Source organism: Pseudonaja textilis, chromosome Z, assembly GCF_049901715.1.
Source record: "Pseudonaja textilis isolate UNSWEBS1 chromosome Z, rPseTex1.2, whole genome shotgun sequence".
Taxonomy (NCBI): Eukaryota; Metazoa; Chordata; class Lepidosauria; order Squamata; family Elapidae; genus Pseudonaja; species Pseudonaja textilis.
In genome coordinates this window covers 13041946-13062107 of record NC_142008.1, presented here as the reverse complement: position 1 = coordinate 13062107, position 20162 = coordinate 13041946, and the positions used below count along the sequence as shown (strand labels likewise).

General features: G+C 40.5%; 1 protein-coding gene across 2 annotated transcripts in view; it reads right to left on the bottom strand.

Moving 5' to 3' along the window:
- The window catches only part of PFKP (phosphofructokinase, platelet), a 67481-nt gene extending 48591 nt beyond the window's left edge, over window positions 1-18890 (bottom strand). The window contains exons 1-3 of one of the 2 annotated variants that reach the window (XR_003374974.2): window positions 18468-18880; window positions 8792-8865; window positions 684-761 (exon numbers count right to left, since the gene is read on the bottom strand). Coding sequence is in view for 1 of the 2 variants with exons in the window: in XM_026709989.2 (XP_026565774.1) it covers window positions 684-761; window positions 8792-8865; window positions 18468-18756 (441 nt within the window). In the remaining variant the exon portion in view is untranslated. Of the gene's footprint in view, window positions 1-683; window positions 762-8791; window positions 8866-18467 lie in introns of both variants that reach the window. The other variant, XM_026709989.2, reaches the window with a different exon arrangement.
- Between the last annotated feature and the right edge of the window lie 1272 nt (window positions 18891-20162).

The window sequence follows — 20162 nt, the reverse complement described above, 5'->3', positions numbered from 1 at the left end:
AATTAGACAAATGAAAAGCAGAATGAAAAGACACCAGATTCTACAATTGGTTCATGGTTTCTGTTGCAAGCACACTGGAAAAATTGGAAACAACAGAAAACAACAATGTCAGTAAGTCTTAATGTCTACGGAGAGATTCTCAGACATTTAGGCTTAGTTGTCTCAAAGGTGCATTTTCAAAAGGCAACTGGACTGGTTTGGAGGAGGAGGAGGAGGAGGAGGAGGAGGAGGAGGAGGAAGGAGAAGGAGAAGGAGAAGAGGAAGAGGAAGAAGAAGAAAAAGAGGAAGAAAAGGAGGAGGAGGAGGAAGAGGAAGAGGAGGAGGAGGAGGAGGAGGAGGAGGAGGAGGAGGAGAAGAAGAAGAAGAAGAAGAAGAAGAAGAAGAAGAAGAAGAAGAAGAAGAAGAAGAAGAAGAAGAAGAAGAAGAAGAAGAAGAAGAAGAAGAAGAAGAAGAAGAAGAAGAAGAAGAAGTAATAGTAGCAATAGTAGTAGTCATTTGATGAAGCTTTCCTGGGTGAGACACGAAACATCTACCTCAAGGAAAAAACAGCCTTTTGGAAAAGACCTTTGAATCAATGATCATTCAAATATGTACATTAAGCTCTAGTTTCAGTCTTTTGGGGATGATTTACTATATTATCAGGTAAACATCTGTATTAACATTCTGCTTAATTCGGTACCTACCACTTGGAGGATACTTGAAACACTCTCCCATGTAACTTCAACAATATTTTCACCCCCATCAACCATACCTTGGTATCCCTGCAGGGAGGAAAAAGTAACAGTTTATATGAGAGGGAGGGAAGAAAGGAGAAAGAGGGAGAGAATATATAACACACATAAGGAGATGTGTTTTTTCAGATAATGAAATGTTAAGCTTATACACTAGAAATACAAGCAAGTAGGAAGGAGGAGCTTGCATCGCAGCGGTACAGCATGCGATCTTTAAGCTCTAAGATCGCTGCTCTTATCTCCATTGCAGGACGGTCCCAACGGACCTAAACCATCCTGTAGAGACGGTGACAGAGGAGGGCACATCCTGTCAATCCCAGGGACATCGCAAACTCCCTAGTAGATCCAGGAGAAGCCCCTTTTTCCCCGCGGTGGAGAGGCACCCATTGAAGCTGCTGAAGCTGGGACAGCTCTGGAATGGAAGAAAGCTGGAAAGAAAGTGTGTCCGTTTGATGAGATAATTTTCTGCTTACTTTTTTTCTGGAGAGAACACCCTAAAAGTCTAAAAATTAAATTTAAAAGTGAAGATAAAAGTGCTTAAGCGGCCAGATTAAGCACAAATTAAACCTGAAGGTTTTTTCTTTCTTCTTATTGGAATTTTGGATTTTATTAAAACTTTTCAACTTTGAAACTGGACTGGACTTTACTTTTTAATTTTAATTTTTTCCTTTCAAAACAACTCTTTGGAAAAAAATTTTTTTTCTCTTGTGTTTTTCTTTTTAAGAATTTTAGATTTTTTTTTATTTTTTTTATTCCTGGTTTTAATATTAGAGGGGATAATTTTCAGGGAACTGATGAATTTCCTTTGTTGCAAATCACTGCGATTTCAGTTTATTTAGATTAAGGTCAGATATGTTTAGAGTTTTGAAGCCATCTTTGACTCATCTTGAAAAACATTAAACAGGATCAAACTTCTATTGCATAGTTGAGTTTGATGTCAGAAGAAACCCTATGGCTATAGGTTAAATGTCTTGGGAAAAGGAAGACGTGATTCATTTCTGTATCATTACCCAAAAAATCTACATGGACACATCCATTGCTGTCAGCAGGGTTAAGCCTGACATTTTTTGTTTCATTCTATTAAAAAGCTAACATAATCAATAGTATTAAACAGTGCAAAAGTTGATAAAATCTTCAGTGCTAATATTGAAGTCCTGGTCCCTGAAACTACTAATTTAACTGTACAACTGCAGCTCATTAGAAGAGCTTTATCCCGTTACTAGGAGACAAAATGCCAACATTAAGATTATATCCAGGGCTCCCTGTACAGACACGCCACCACATGCTTTGTTACATAAAATATTTGAAACGTGTTGGTGTGTGCGTGCATGTTTGCACTTCACCAACATTTTAAAATAAATGCAAACTATCTACCAATACTGGTAGAATCTCATGTAAAACAGGAAATGTTGCAATGAGTTTCCCATTTTAGTGGTATGTCTGTAACTAACTAAACAGCACGAATTCACATAACTCAACAGAAAAAGATGGAATAGAAGATTAGGTATTAGATAATGGAAGAAAAAATGTGACTTTTATTATTACACCTTTTTTGCAAATCAGAGACCCAAGCATGTATTCCTTACCCTGTCTAAGCCCAGGATTGCCTAATTTCAGGGCAAGGCTACATTACATTATCTGTATTTATGGTTACATTATCTGTATTTATGATATACTGTGGAAAGAAGCCACATGATCAGTCCAAGTCTAGAACTAAGGAGAAATTTCTTGACAGCAAAAACAAATAATCGGTGCAGTGGCTTGACTTCAGAAGTTGTAGATGCTCCATCACTGGGGGTGTTTAAGAAGAGATCAGACAGAAATGGTATAGGCCTATAGGGTTTCTCACTTGAAAAGAGTTAAACTAGAAGACTTCCAAGATCCATTCCAACTCTCACTCCTATTCTATTTTATTCTGTTCTGTTCTGTTCCGTTCCATTCCAATCCATTCCATTCCATTCCCTTTTCCTTTCCTTTCTTTCCCCTTTCCTTTCCTTTCCTATCCCCATTGTACTCAAGATTTAGATGTGGAATGGGGAATCACCTGTCCTTTGCTGAAAAGCTTCCATAAAACTATAACAATATGTCCAATTATGTTCCAGTATATACAATGACTTCTCCTTGGCAGCAAAAATCATAATTACAGGGCACAATATCTCTTATTTGGGGTTGGTTGTTTTTTTTTGAGTTAACGATAGTCCAGGAATAGTCTAGGTAAACCAAAATCACTAGAGCCTGTTCCTCAAGAGGCATTGGCTTTTGGGGTCACTACCTTATATTTTGAAATGAGGGCAAGAGCATTTTAACATCTGCACTCAGGTGTTGCTCACAATTCCTTAATTTTCAGCTTATTTCCCCAAAGCTATAGCATTGGAGTTTGAAGCTCAGGTGTTCCTAACATCCCCTGGGTGAACCCTGCCTAATGGAGAGCTGGCACATTTAATAAAGTACAGGTTAACTTACAACCAGTTATTAGGTGATTGTTTGAACTTACAACAGCACTGAAAAAAGTGACTTACAACTGTTTTTCATACTTTAAGACTGTTGCAATAACCCCACCAAAATTGTGACACTTTCAACTGGCGCATATTTTATGATGGTTGCAGTCTCCCGGGGTCATGTGATCACCTTTTGCGATCTTCTGACAAGCAAAATCAATGGGGAAGCCAGGCTCACTTACCAACCATGGCAAGAATTAAAATAGGAACAAAACTCACTTAATAATTGTTTTGCTCAGCAACATAAATTTTGGACTTAACTGTGGTTCTAAGTCAAGGATTGCTTGATACATATAGCTTTACAGCATAGGGTTAATTGTTCTTTTGGGCTTTCCTTGCCAAATCACTTGTTTTCATATCATGAAATGGCTTTTTAAAAATATAAATAAATCAACGTCCCCTACTTTCCCTGGGGAAAAGAGGCAAGGGAAACGTGGGATCTATCCAGAAGAAAGACAGATAGGTTTGAACTGCAACTAGACTTTTTTAAAGGTTCAAAGTCAACAATCTACTAACACATTAATCATATTTAATGCAATCTAAGTACTGCTGCCTAAAATAACCATGGTAAATCAGCTTTGGGACATAGCAATATGGTTGGGAAGTTGCCACAGAAAATCAGGTACTGATCACTGAAAATCAGGTACACATCACTGAAAACAGGATGTTGTCCAGGTGTGATTAAAGTGAGAATAAGTTTTCAGCCTTGCATAGACACCCATCTATCAGAAATAGTATAGGTCTCCTACAAGAACAGGGGGTTGGATGAAATGATATCCAAGGTCCCTTCCAACACTATTTCTGTTACTATTACTTCCAGAAATGTATTTACAGCAGAAAATACACTGAGCTGTATTATACATCTTCCAGGCTTCCCAGTCAAAAATCCCACCTCTCAATTCCAGGAACTCCAGTCTCGGGCTACAAACTGGGCAAGGCAGTTAGGAATAAAGCTCTGTTTTCTATGACACACTTTGGTATCTTAAAGCAGATTGCACTGGAATCAAGAGTGATAACACAATCTTTCGCTGGAAGAAATGCATCCAGGCTGGGTTCTGTTTGCTCAGTACCAAACTTAGCATGCCTTGCTTGCACTGACTGAAAGCAGACACAAAAGAGCTATCAGAAGTTCGGGCTGACAAGGGGGTTCCATTTTCCCATAACCTCAGAGCACGTATAATTGCTTGGCAAAACATGTCAAACTCTAGCAAAGGGGTGAGGGGTGGGAGAAGAGTGGGAGAAGCCATTAGCTGAATAAAGATGAGAGGGACTTGGAACTCACTCATATACCAAACTTAAAAAAGAATTTCAGCATTATTATTTCTCCTATCTGGCACAAAACAGAAGCGATGGTTAATGTGAATTAGACTGCACTGCATTGCACAGTAAACCCAAGTCAAGATTTTAATGGAGAATTACACCAACTTCCTTCAAAGTGACAGTTTCTAAATGGGTTTAGAGAGTTTATCACATCTCCTATGAGTCTCAGCCAACACTGAGAATTTCACAGTATATATAGCCCTCCACTTAAAACCACTTGTGACCATTCAGAGTTACAACAGCACTGGAAAGAAAGTGACTTATGACCAATTTTCATAGTTACAACCTTTGCAGCATCCCCATGATCATGGGATCAAAATTCAGACACTTGGTTCATATTATGACCATTGCTGGGGCCATGTGATTATCATCTTTTGCGACAAGCAGTCAACAGAGAAGCCAGATTCACTTTATAACTATGTTATTAACTTAACAACTGAACTTAACAATGCACCTAACAATGGTGGCAAGAAAGGTCATAAAATGGAGCAAAAAACTTGCTTGAGGAATGTCTCACTTAACCACAGAAAATTTGGGCTCAATTGCGGTCGTAAGTCAAGGACTACCTGTACAACGTGAAATTCTCCACCATCCAGTCAGGATCAATTTTTTAAATTGTGAGGTGCAGTTGTGAGTATAGGCACATGCAAATCAAATAGGTTTGTGGTGTGTTTTGGTTCATTTTGAAGCAAAAGAATGCAAAGAGGATGAAATTACTTCAACCATAGAATAACATTTTGGACAGATAAAGTTATGGCCTCAATTTTGTTAAAGCCATGACCAGAGGATTTTTCAATACAACCAAGAGAGAATACATTTAAATGTTGTGAGGTCCTTGGTGCTCTCTAAGCTTGGTAGTTTTCTTGCAGAGTTTCATTTCCAAACTAGTAACTCCATTAGTATTGATCCAGGCCCTTTAATGAATTCCCCCCTCTCTTAAATTGAATACTATCTCAATAATGAAACAGTAAATCTCACCCAAACTATTCACTGTTGACCAAGGGAGAACTAGCTCCCTCAATTCTTAAATCAGGGCTGACAACAAACAGTCTTAGATCCATTACTTCTTCATCTTGAAGTAAATGAGGAGAACATGGAAAATAAACCAATGAAAGTGTATGTTCCTCTTAAGCAAAAAGGGTGTGAACTGAAGAACTTTCAGCTGTCATGCTGTACTGAAAAAATAACCAAAGGATTAAAAAACCCAGCAAGAATTTGCAGAACTGTTCTTAGACAAAAGAGTTACAGTATTAGGCAGACAGGAAGGAAGGGGCAAAGGACTGGATGGCTTGGGCAGGGCCAGTGTTCATCTATTCTGATAAAAATAATATTTTATTAGCTCAGGAACTTTCCAGGTAGGGTGGGAAGTGGCTCTTAATTTAATTTTCAGCTGCATTGGGTGCACAAGAGTTGTCCTTTAGCCTGCAGAGTTTTAATGAAAGTTCTACATACAGGCATTTAGTTCAGCCAATTATTTCCAATAATATGCCTAAAGATAACACACTGCATACAGGCCATTTGGCAGGCTACGTCTTAAGGGTATATGAATCAGTAAAGCTCCAACTTGATTCAAAGAAGACGAGATTTGATTTCACATATATTAAGATTCAATTAAAAATTCAACAGTCGAGGCTTTTAAGGAAAGCCTCAAAAATGCCCGCAGCTCTTCATTTGAGAGCAGAATAAGGAAAAAAAATCCCAGCAGTGAGGTGGATCATTAAGAGGACATTAATTCTGGAAAGTGTCCACTGCATACTTTCAGGCTTTTCAGTACAATAATTTTAAATAATTGTTTTCCATACATTTTTTAAGAGAGAGGAAGGATGAGGAAAAAACAGCATAGAAGCATTCAAATTATCTTGAAAAAATATTTCGGAAGAAGCTGTGCTAAAATGTCCAATTTCTACTTAAGAGCTCTCAAAAGTTCTTCAGCAAGAAAACTCTTATTAAAGATCAAAGGATTCATTGCCTTTCATTGCTTCTCGGCCTTTTGGCTAAGATCAAGTGTAGGATTCACTGCCTTTCAATAGAAAGCTGATTCACTGGCAAAGTCAGGGAATGCCAAACCTCCAAACTACTCAGTAACGATTAAAATAAAGAGGTTTGAGAACTGAGTGTAGTTATCACTGTTGTGCATAGAATATGTAATGATGCATAGAAATATTCTGCAGTATTTCCAATATTCTAACAGGAGGCTTAATTCCAAATCTACCTGCAATGAAGAAGTCCCAACATAAAGCAGAACAGACAATAGTTAAAAATAAAACAAAGACTCTATTTTTATGTAAAGAGGTTAGGGGCAATAAAAGGAAATGAAAGAAGGAAGTGTAAAAATCTAAAAAGCTGCAAACCAGAGACTACATTACAGATGAGAGAAATAGACCAAACTGTAAGAAATAATAAAAATAAAAAGGTTATTGTTTGGGGAAAAGGTAAAATATCACAAAAAAAGCAAACTAAATAAAACAAAAGCAACAGAATAAATACAGTTCCTTTCGTATTTCTTTCGTCATTAGAAACCTCCTTAAAATACTCTAGCAGAAGAGTTAGGCACAGACAGAAGTATAGCATTCTTTCAGGTATTTGTGATGCAGAGCTGACAGAGATAAAGAAATATATCAACCATTCACTCATATCAATGTGTCACAAAATGAATCAGTCAACCCTCATTCAAGTTTTCCTTTTCCCTATTTGGAAATGAAGTGGAAAGAAAGTTGAGATTTTGCAAAGCCAGAAGATACGAGAAATATATGAATCATAGCTGAATCCAAAGATATTCAAAGGCCTGACTGAATTGATAGAATTGAATAGAGAATAAATTGTATTGACCCAGTTAAGGTGCAGTGGTTAAGGTGCCTAAAAACCAAGCAACTGGGAGTTCTAGTCCCACCTTAGGCACGAAAGCCAGTTGGATGACTTTGGGCTTGTCATTCTCTGACAGAGAGTTAATGTAGGGAAATGTTTGCCACCTTATTTATAAAAATACTGAAGGTGGGATAAAAACCAAATAAATAAAATTAATAAATAGATGCTTCAGATAAACTGAGAGAGATTACTGAATAAAAAATCTTTGGAATTCCATACAAGAGCATATGCATTTTTTTCAAGTTTCTTCCAGATGCCTGGAAAATATTGTGGCTATGTTAAGATTATCTTAACTTTAATGGATCAGCTAAATAAGATTTGTTTCAGTGGTAGGATTCAACCAGTTTCCCTACTGGTTCAGTGATCGCGCACTTCATAATCAGGCATAGCGGTTAAGGTGCTAGTCTAAAAACCAAGCACACTTTGCAATTTTTGCTACCCGAACCGGTAGCATCACCACAGATTTGTTTGGATTTTATGCCAGCCTGCCTTTCAGAGCTGTTGTGTGAAGCATGGGGATGAAATCTTTGAATAAATAAAGAGAGGAAATGGTTACCTGTGAGTATTAGAAACTGTTCTTCCTTGGAGTTGGTACGCCCTATCTAAAGGTAAATCGGTTTTCTTCCTCTCTATCTTATGACGGCTTTGGAATGGGACCATTTGGTTGTTGCTGCCAATATCTGCTTCCAGTGTAATTGTTATATGTGCCAGTGAGTTTGGGCTAAAGACACCAACACAGGCCAGAATCATCATCACAGCAAATGCAGTACTGCAGGCTGACAGAAGTTCAATCCTGACCAGCTCAAAATTGACTCAGCCTTCCATCCTTCCAAGATTGATAAAACGAGGACTCAAATTGTTGGGAGAAATATGCTGACTCTCTGCAAGAGGAGCAATATGATGGGAGAAGTTGTGCCTAGGTTAAAAACTAGTACCTCTGGGCAGGACTGGAAAACACTCATACTTTAAAATTTGGAAATTTTGCTGCTTGTCAGCTGGGGTAACTTTGGGATAGAGATAACAAAGAACTGGGAAAGTAGAAAAGATTTACTTAAGTTCCTAATGTTTTAGAGGAAAGTTATATTTTTGTTGTTGTTGTATCACCCAGTCACTTGCCTATGATATGGGCAGCTTCAGAAGTTGGATGAATGAATGAATGAACAAACATCAAATAATTTAATAAATATATTGCTTTCTTCTCTTCTCTGTGCTCCATTCAATTTTCCTTTTTTCATACATTAATATTAAACATCTGTTGGGTTGTAAGTCAGATAGATAATAGTTTATTCCCCCGCATCCTTTATTTTGATTGCTCAATTTTTATCTCCAAGTTCTGGTGATTATCAGAGCTTCTGCAGAATAATAGTAGACACTAACCTCGTAGATAAAATACACTTTCGCTTCAACATAGATCCCCATGCGTACCACTGCACGGACTGCGGCATTCATGCCTGGAAAAAAAGAACACAGAAAGGCACAGTTATCATCTATTATCACCTGGAAATGTATGTTGCAATACATTAAAACTATAATCATCAATTACCAATATTTAATTCATTTAATTAAACATTAAACATTACCAACTTTAAAAGAATAATTAAATAAAGCTAATAAATACGCCCTTCAAAACCCATTAGCAATCTAACAGAGATGTCCATTTCAAAAGTGCCAGAAAAATTTACCATCTCCAGCCCCATAGCTTGGTATGGACAAAAGTATAGGGAGAAAAACCTATTTCAAATCACCATTCATCCATCAATTCATTGGGTGACCGTGCACCAAAAGATATTTCTTGTACTAGACTTGATTTATTCAACTGTACATACTGCTCAGTGCTGGGTTTCAGATGGTTTTATCACCATTTTGGTAGGCGTGGCTTGGAGGGGAAGGAACAAAGAGGGTTTCCTACTGACCTTCTGCAATCCTGCACTCTCCCTGTGTGTTCAACAGATTGCCGCATGAAGCAGCTGAGCTTCAAAAGCAGGAAATAAAGATCAGTATGGAGCTGGGGCAGGCAAGTGGGCCCAGTGGCTGATCACCCTTGGAGCTACCGGTTCAGTCAAACCGGGCCAAACCGGTAGAATACCTTTACTGGTACTGCTATATAGGAAAGCCTCAGCTTATTACTGTAATGAAGCCTGTTTACTATGGGCATAGAGATCATATCTCAGTTCAGACCTATACTTTATCCATTTCTATGGGAAGTTGTTGCTTGGCTTTTAAAGTTTTTTGGGTCAGATACAGAAGAGGGTGTATACAGAGAAAGATGCAGCACAATTAATTAGAATTTATGATAGAAATCCTAATGTTTATAGCTTCTGAGAATTTTTTCCAAAATTACCCATTGTCAACCAAAGTAGAGGGAGGAAGACATCCCGTGGAATTAACTCATTTTGAGGAAACTTTATGGGCCTTCAATCTCTCCCCTCGTCCTCATGGTGTTGCTTAGTTTAAATATCAGCAAGGAAAGGTTACATATTAGTGAGGATTAGCTATCTTGGTAAGTGTCTGGTAGGCGTTGGGCACTTAATTAAGACAAAAGTAGGAAATAATTATCTAACTGGGTTTAGAGCAGGGAGTTTGTTTCCTTGCAACTCCTGGGGACATAAATAGAAAGAGCTAGCTTGTCTAAGGCTCTAAGCAGTCCCTCTTCCTAGTTAAATAAAAATCTAAGTCAATCACAGGAAAGAAAGAATGTAGGGAATGTAAAGGTCTGTAAATGGGTGGGAAAACACTCTCAGGAAAATACAAGAAGTACAGTAGGTGGTTTATACATTAGGGCAGGGGTCTTCAAACTTTAAGCTTTAAGACTTGCGGACTTCAACTCCCAGAATTCTTCCTCAAGTCATTAGCTCAGGAATTCTGGGAGTTGAAGTCCACAAGTCTTAAACTTGCCAAGTTTGAAAACCCGTGCATTAGGGGTTTTTCATTGTCAAGTGTCAATCATTTATCTTAATTGGCCTCTAATCTGTTTGCAGTATATATAAAACACAATTCTCAGCTGTGGATTGTGCAAATTCTCTTAAAAGTTCCTGAATTCATGACACACTAAAAAGAATGCTGCCGATGTTTTCTCATATGTTGCTGGATGACCACAGGTCTCGAAACTTGGCAACTTTAAGACTTGTGGACTGCAACTCCCAGAATTCTCCAGCCAGCATATCTGGCTGGAGAATTCTGAGAGCGGAAGTCCACAAGTCTTAAAGTTGCCAGATTTGGGGACCTCCTGGTCTATGCACTTATCTGAACTGGGATAGGTTCTCCTGCTTGAGCAGGGGCTGGACTAGAAGACACCCAAGGTTCCTTCCAGCTCATTCATTCTATTCTACCCAAAGTTTTGTAGGCATTGATGGCTGCCCATCCATTGTCACATGACCACAATTTATGAAGTTTTGCTAAAAAGCAACATTTACTTCTAATTTTTGCAAAAATGCCACACAGTGGATTCACTGATGGACCACAAATTCGCTTAATGATAATGGTGATTCACTTAATGACCACTGCCAAAATGCTATAAAATTGGTCAGTCCCATGATGATTCAACCATCACTACTTATGATCAAATGGGCAAGCTCCATTATGATCCTAAGCCAAGAACTCCCTGTATCACTGTGACATTGCTATAACTTCTGCTGTCATCAGAGGCCTAATTTAAAAAAAAACTTGATGTTTCTCTCAAGAAGTTTTCCCATCACTGATTTATAATTTGCATTTGACTTAAGCTGCCAGAACAATGCCACATTCATGTTCCCCATTCTGGTGCAACTGAACAGCAGATGGATTTTGAATAAGCATCTTCTCCCAATGATAAAACTAGTACTTTTCCTGATTATAAAAAGTACTGAATTCAAAGACGGTTGTTCTTATTATCTCCCAACCAATTCCAACCTATTAATATCAGCTGTTTGGGTTATATCCCCTTTTTCAGGCAAAATTCTTTCACTACCCAGCTTGCGGTTCATATTCAAAAGGCTGAAAAGTCACACGTTATCCAAAATTGTCATTATTGATCGATAATGACTGCACAGCAAAAACAAAGCATCTCCTGAAAACCTGCATGTTATTACTCCATTAAATGAATCCAAATATGCATTGATTAGATGTGAAGGAAACAGCTTAGCAGCTTGAATCCTAGATGCTTTCTATTCCATCAAAAACAGCACCAAACATCTTTGTAGATAGGATAATCTCAAAAAGCACTAGTGCCAGGTGTTTAATTTGCAACTCTCACATGGAATTCAAAACGTGTGAGCAATGTTCTTGTTCTAATACATTTGTCCTAGAATCCATTTTTTAAAAAAACAACAGCAGCAAAGTCTCTTCCCACTCAGTGGTGAAAAAAAGAATTCCTTGTTAAAATAATAGTGTTCTTTTTTTAGTATTGTCACTGTACTTAATTAATATCCACTATTGTTCTAGCTTTGTGGTCTTGATTGCCTGTTCTAATCATCAATTAACATGAGCATCTATCTTGGAGGCATCTTTATTTTCATGGTATTGCCCCGTCTCTGGCCAATTTTATTAAAGCTTCCCATCATGCCCAGTCACCCACTCGGAGGCTTGAAAGCATGTAAATGCAAATAGATGAATAGGTACATTTTCAATGGGAATGCAACAACATTCTGTATGCCTTTGGCATACAGCCATGCCGGCCACATGACCACAGATACTGTCTTCAGACAATGCTGGCTCCTTCAGCCAAGAAACTGAGATTAGCACCATCTCCCAGAGTTGGACATGATTGATAGGGAAATCTTTACCTTTCGCAGGTCCAATTTTCTGAGTCATCCTGCAAGATGAGTGTTTCTTGAATAACGAGGCCCTACATACACTCATACAAGCCTGGTCACCTCATTTGGATTACTGAATGCATAATACATGGCTACTCTTTAAGAATATCTGTAAGCTACAACTAGCCCAGAATGCAGCAGTGTGAACAGTTCTGGAGGCCTTTAAGATGGTACTTGTATTACCACTTTTACGTGAGCTCCACTGGCTATCAATCTGATTTCAGTCCAATTCAACATGTTCGTCATCATTTTACGGCAGGGATTCAGGATATGCGAGGAACTGTCTTGCCCCACTGGGATCAACCGACCCCACATATTCTGTCAGAAAAGGCCTACTGCAGTCCCCATCAGCCAAGGCTAATGGGGTCTTGGACAAGAGCATTTTCTGCCATGCCTCCACCCATGCTTTGGAACATCTTGCCCTGGGATGGGACATGAGATCTGTCCCCACCCTTCTGGCCTTTAGGAAGAGCCTTAGGGTTGGCTAGGCTGATTGGTGTGGGGCCCTTAAGAAGAAGCTGTAGGCTAGAAGTGTTTGATGGCAGTGACAGGGCTCAAGTAGGATCTCCACTGAAGTATTATCTTAAAATCTCACCCCATACATGCCCTGCTCTGACACCAGTCTTTGCTATCAAGCATCTGACTGCACTACAGGTAGTTCTCAACTTATGACTGCTTAGCATTCAAAGTTATGATGGACCTCCCCAGAGCAATTTCAAAGTCTTGATGGCTACTCCCCTGTGGTCACATGATTACATTTTGGGCACTCAACAACTGGCCCAAACCTGTGGCCAATTGCAGCATCCCAGTCATGTGATCAAGTTTTAAAATGTTTTTTGTCAGCTTTTATTTCCAGCAAAAAAAAGCCCAATAGTTAAATAGATTTGCTTCGCAACCATGGCATTCACATAATGACCACAAAAAAAGAGTCATAAAATTGGGTACAGTCACAAAATGACCTACTTCACAACTGGCACAACTTATAACCCTAATTCTGGCCTCAATTACAGTCAGAAGTTGTGCTGTCCCAGCCAGTCTATGGGAATTGGATAGTTACTTAGGAATTATGAGCTGTCCCCTTAAGAGAATGCATCATGGTAAATGTAGTTAAAGGTATCCTGGGAAATGTAGTTCATGTCATGTGGCCACATCTGTTATCCTAATTGGTCACTAAATTGACCCTCGAAGGATTGGGGGAGGTTTTCCTCATTTTTGCCTGAACTCTCTAACTCATGGCAGCTTCTTTCTATTGCTACGAGATGGGTTAAGAGATAACCATCTTTTACTACAAGGCAGATACACAAAGGATTGGTCATTAAAGAAGAACTTCGGCCCAAACATGAGTTATGAGGATACCTGATGAACCAATAAATGTAATTTGTTATGGATGTTTTGTTGAGTTATCTATCTGCATCTGCATAGCTTCAAATCCATCTCTGTGCAGAAGGCAGAAAAGAAGTTGAGAACTATCTGTCTTAGAGATGAAGAATCATTCCTTCCAGATGATTTTAGCTATGGAGGCCCAGGTGGATCCCCATTACCTCTACGAAAGTATTACAATGGTAGAATTCTAAATTCATACAGTTAGAGGGAGACATTGGGGCTTCAAGTCATAGATAGATGACCATTTAGTTACCGCTTGACACATCACATGAAGAGACTTAACAGTTCCTGGGTGAATGATTTAACTGCCACACTGCTCTGTTAAAAAGGTGTGGCATATTTCTTTCCCCAACATTCCATCTGTCTGCCATTTACATCCATGACTCCATGTCTTTTGTGCTGCCAGGAGAAATACATGGTCCTGGCTTCTTATGTATGATATTCTTCAACATCATTAAAATGTGCTACCTTCTCCTTCACCACTTTCTCTAAACTCCTTCCAATTTATCAGAAAAAAATTAATAATGGTATGGTTAATACTACAATCTATCAGAAAGCCAACCATGCATCACAAACTAACCAAGGCTGAAAAGGATCTGTTTTGGGTCTCAATGAATAAATCTGATATTGTTTGAACTCCTATTATTTGAGCATAGCTTTTATCCCCCACCCATCCAGAAAAGCTTTCCTAGGATCAAATCATTCACTTCTCTCCAGGCAGTCCCTCCAACAGTTAAGTTTTATGGATGATATACTTTTGTATCTGTTGAGAAATCTGGAATATAGATACCATTTTGTATCTGTTTACAGAAATCCAGGCCAGCCTATTCACAAACAAAACTTCTTCAGCCACAGCTCCTCCAGGCTGGAGCTAATGGGATTAAGAATTCCTCCACCCAAATTCTAAGGACAGAACATAATCTTTAGGCCATAATAGGATTAACCCACCACCACTGAAATAATAAAAGACACAAGGCTCACTACATTGCACAACCCCCCTGGAGCATCTCAATCACCAAACCCCAGAATCCTATAAAAATCCATCCACTCACTCTCTCATTTTGTCAGCCACCCTATAAACATGCTGCTGTCACTGAAGTTTCTGGAAACCAAATAGAGACCTTCTTTCCTTGTAGCCAGCCTCCAGTTTATTTCTAGCTATTTTCTTCCAGCTTAGAACTGGGCTTGATTTTTCTCCCCACAGCTTGTTACATTAATACTGCAATTTTCTTTCCCTAACCCAGCTTTGCATTTAAAAAACATGTGTAAACCAAGTCTAAGCTTGTTGAGTCCAATCCCCAAATTCAGTAGGGATTATGCACATGTGCATCCTCATGAATGCACACATATATGTCAATCGTATGCTGCAATGAGTCCAAAAACTATTGGCTGCTGCAGCCAAAATCCTTGGATTTCATTTCATTTTAATTTATTTAAAGCTTTGCTTTCCAATCAAAATTTGCAATTTGTGGAACAACAGTGAACAATCTTGGGGGAAGGGGAAAAAAGTGAAACAAAGTTGAAGCATCCCCCCCCTTCCCAAATAGTGTGGTTGGTCAATGTTCAGAAAAGAAAATCTGGTGGTTCAGCTAAGCAGCTTCACACAAGTTCCTTTTAGCTTTTTTCAAACCTTCACTCAGACATTCCCAGGCTTCAGAGTTTCTTTGGGCACCACCTTGTCTCTGTGACCTTTTAACTGGGATTCAAAAAGCGAGCCCTGCAGATACACATTCCTTGTGAAATATTAATAGATAATTGTATTTGCACAACATTGGAAAGAGGAGGAGATCCCCACAGAGGAGGAGGTGATTAGGAAAATATTAGAATGTGCAGGGATGAATAGATTAACACTAGCAACTAAGGAGAAAGAGCAAACTGAGTACTTATAGGATATGGAAAGCATTTTATCAATGGTTAGAGAATAAAAAAGGAGGTTGGAAATGAGGAAGAATAAAGGAGAATAGAAAATATGAGAGAGATACACAACTGTTAATATACCTATAAGAATAATGAGATATAATGTTAATAAGTATTACCACCAGAAAAGTTGTAAATGTTTAGTTGTTTGGTGTATTTTAATCCTAAATTTAGAGAAACAATATCAATGTGAAAGTGAATGTTGTCAATGGTGAAAAATGTAGCACAAAGGCGTTTGTGATCAGATGACACACTGCTTGAGGGGAAAAAAATGGAATGTTTGTATTTTTAAAACTGAAAAATAAAAAACTTATTACATAAAAAGAAAAAAGTTATTATTTTCCCAGGGCTGGCTTCTATACAGAATAATAAACCAGGATGCCTTCTCCCCATGTGTCTTTTACCCAGATGAATACCTTCCAGACAGAAGCAATCTTCAAAGCCTTTAAAAGGGATCGGGAAGTTTTCCTCTCCCCGCCCACCCAGGGAATGAAGCAGGCTGAAGTCCAACTTTCAGCCCTGCAAGCATAACTAATGCAAACTTTCTTTTTGCCTCTTCTTCTGACTCACGGTGATAATGTAAATGTAGCCATTTGCAAAAGGTTGTTTAGGCAATTTGAATGTAGTAGAAGGAAGTGGGGTTGTTTGAATGCAGCAATGTATCAGGCTATGCCCCACCCCCACCAAAAAAAGTGTTTTCGTTTTTCTCACAGACACAGACAGGAGTATTTTGGCCTGGCTTATTCCAGATCAAACTGTGCCAAGGGTCACTCTCTGGATAATTAGAGCTACTTCCTGAAGAAAATTAAAAAGTTCTACGGAGATTTTCTTTGCACAACAATGAGAAAGCACAGACCAAGGACAAAGCTCAGTATTTGCTGGCACAACCTCCTGCGTCTTAAACTGTGGCTCAGAAGTTAGATCCAGTCAACCTTTCTCATAGCTGCCACATCAAAACTGCAGAATTAGGCGTGGTAAACCTCTTCTGCTTCTATCATTATGAATGATGCCTGGAGTGCACTCTGCACTCCCTCAGAGAAATGATTTTCTTCCTGCAAGAGGTAAGAGCAAAACCACCAAAGGTAGGGAAGGGCATGCGACTTAAACACAGCCACAAAATAAAACACTGATTTTGATATCTCGAAGCTTTAAAAAGTAGCGTACGAAAGCAGCCCCAGCCTGCAGCAAGAGCGTGACGTCACAGCAGCACACTGGCCTCTGTTCCCACAAGTGCCCGCCCGCAGCGGCACGCAAAGACGCCCTTAAGTCTTCGCACCTGGGCACGATGCCCGGGGCGGCGAATTGCTGTTTCGGAATCTTCTTGGATCCCGGCAGTTTGATCAATTCTGAGAAAGTTGCTGTTGCTACTGACGCTGTCTCGCACCAATCGTAACAGCCTCTGACGCTTCCTGAAAGCAGCGCACACGTGCGTAAGTGCCGCTGGCGATTTCCTTCCTCTTCGTTGGTTTAAACTATTAGACGAAGGGAGCGATCGATGATCCTCCGGGCACCCCACTCGGAGGCATGAACCACCACCACCTCGCTTTCCCGTCCTATATCTGGGCTTCTTTCCATGCGCCATCATTAAAGCCACCAAATACCAAAAAGGATAAAGCGGATGTAGCCGCAGCCAGCTTTTAAACGGCATATCCAAAGGCGCGCGTCTAAGTAGGCCTCCTTATTTAAGTGACACTAATTCCACCCGTGGGAATGGGCCAACACGGCATGCTCGCGTAGCGTATGAAGGGATGACGCGGTGGGAATTGGCAATCTGTTTTAAAAAAAATCAGGCCAGCCGAAAATAGTCAAAACACAATTCCCGGGGGAAATTTGCTTGACTGAACTGAAGGGCAGAAATGTGTCTCCTACCGCGAGACCCGTGTTGGACTTGAGGTCATGGTTTTCTCCGCGATCCATTTTTGCTTCCTTGATCATCCACTTCGATTCAACATCGCGAAAAGGATAGGGCGCCCTAGACTTATAATGCAAAATGCCAATCGGGCAATAACTCGGAGTATTTCAGGGTTGCAAATTTTTTTTAATAAGATGGTCTACTACGTGAACACTAACCAAATGCCCGTCAGTGACGAAGCGTTACTCCTAGAGGGCACGATCGGTCCAATTGGTTTTATACTACGACCCGCATCCTGAATTCCTGCGGGCGCTCATCATCTTTTTCAAAAATGGTATCATAAAACGAAAAAAAAAAGGGCTATCAGGCCCAGTCCATTTTCTCTCCGATATCGGTTGTGCAGAAACCTTACCTGTTATTTTACCTCCCACCCTCCCGACACAAGCGAGCTTCTTTCTATACTCAGGACAAAAGCAAAGGGGCCCTTGGAGGGGCAAGGGCGAGGAAGCGCTCTGCCGCCCAGCACGTTTGCGCCCCGAGGGCCATTTGTGTGCTGTGGGTTTTAGCTTCCCTCTGGCAAACTTTGGCCTCCTGTTGCAAACAGCAGTCGGGAAGAAAGAGCAGCAACCTCGGCATCACTTATTCCGCGTGCCACGACCGCGTCGGTGTGAAACGTACGGCTCGACCTGTGCCCAGAAATCTTTTTAAGCTCCAGACAGCAAATCAAGGCTGGATTAGCCATGACTCAGTGCATCGTGCCTTTATTTTTCCCCCTCCCCGCTGTCGTTTCTGCAGCCCTCTGCCCCATCCTGATGCTCCGGTCTGAAGGCAGCCCCTTTCCTCAGCCCCAATTTCCGCGTGCTGCAAGGGGGAGTAGCCCCCTCTCTCGCATTCCTAATTTGGGACCAGAACCCAACCCAACTCCTTGATCAGCCAGGAATGATGGGTGCTAGAATTTCCCTATCAAACTCATCCCCATCCCGTCAGAAAAATCAGGTCTGCCTAGCCTGCAACCCCACAGCATCCCCGACCGCATGGCACCCGCGATTTCCCTGCCTTTTGCCCCGAAACCCAACGCCCCCCACAAGCCTCCTGTCTAGTTACTCTTTACCCTGAGCATCGCCGCCGCTGGTCAGGACTCCGATGGCTTTGCCTCTGCCCGAGAGTTCCTCGAACAGCTTCTTGTGCGACATAGTTTGGCAGACTCCGCGCGTGGGAGAGAGTGCCGATTTCTGTGGAGAAGGGGCAGAAGGCGGCGGCGGCGGCGAGGTCTCCGACTGCGGCTGGACGGTGCCCTGGGCTGCGGGGTTGTGCGTGGCGCGGACGCTGACGCTCTGGATCTTGACCTTGCACACAATTTGGTTCTTGCCTGTATCGTGGAAGAGAGGGGAAAAAATCATGCAAGCCGCCCAAGAGATGCGAGGCAAGGCACCCTAGAGCTCCCGCTCCCTCTGCGCAATTGCAATTCTTCTGGCTTGCGGCAGAGAGCTCTTCCTTCTAGCCGCCCGCTGACAGCGCCAAGCCAAATCGCTTTGGCTCCGCCTTCCCGTTTGAGAAAGGGTCGGCAATTCTTACAGGCAGGAGAGGCGGCCAATGGTAAAGCGCGGCCACAGCAGGACGAAGGATTGCAAGCGTTCGGTAGGTTACGAGAGATTCTCGGGGAGGAGGGGGATAAGGTTCCTGGAAGAAGGGATGCGAAGGGAGAGAGAGAATTAACCCGGAGGAATACACCACCTTGCGCTTGCCTGAGTTCTGCCACAATTGGAGTTCTTGTGTGTAAGGAACTCAAGCCGGTGCGTGTGTAAAACATGACTTCTTTACATCTGGATCAGCTCCTAATGGCTACTTTCGTATATCTTGCTTAAACCACCGCAGTTGATTGCATAACGACTGATTCTTGCTTTGCACAGAATACTGAGCATCAATCTGCCTAGCTCTACGTTGGCAAGACTACAACTCCCAGAGTTATTATTAGCAGCCCTGCAAGCTAGGCATTCTGGGAATTGAAGTCCACGCATCTCGAAGGAGGAGAGGAGGGAGCGATCATAAACAGAAGCTATATTTTTTGTAATCTGTGAATCTAGTTCTGAACAAATAAACCATAGCGCACCGTGATGTGCTTACCTTGCCAAAACTGTTTATCGTTTGTTGCTTTTTCCAGTGCACAAAATTATTATTGTTATGGATGGTAAACCATAAACCAGCTTTTTAGAAATCAGATGGATTCACAACCTCCAAAATTAAGACAGATTACACCTTTAATCAGATTAGGTATCATTTTTATATTTCATTATTTCCGTAACTTATTGAAAATGGAATATCAATCTCTCCTTATTGGGTGGTCATTGTAGATCAGTGGGGACTTTAAAATAATAGCATTCTGGGAATTGAAATCCATAGTTGCCAAGTTTGGAAAACGTGTTTTATATCCTTTGTTCATAAAGACCTCTACTTAACCTAGAAATATAGATCTATCAATTAAAATGACCTTCATCATTCCAATGTCTCTGACTTACATCAGTAGGTTGCTAAACTGATATACAAAACTTGTTTCAAAAACTAACAATTTGGGACTACCAATTCTGAGTTGTAACAACCTGGAATAAATTTGCCCTAGATAGCAATCAAGAGCTGAGGCCAACCTCATAAAAGCTTTGCTGCCCCCTATTAGTCATCTGGAAATTTGCAATCCAATATACTCCAATTTAGCTACACCTAAAGGTAGTACACAGATTAAGTACATCAATTGTGTGGTAAATAATAAGATTTGAGGACATCATGTGATCCCTGACTCCTATAGACACAA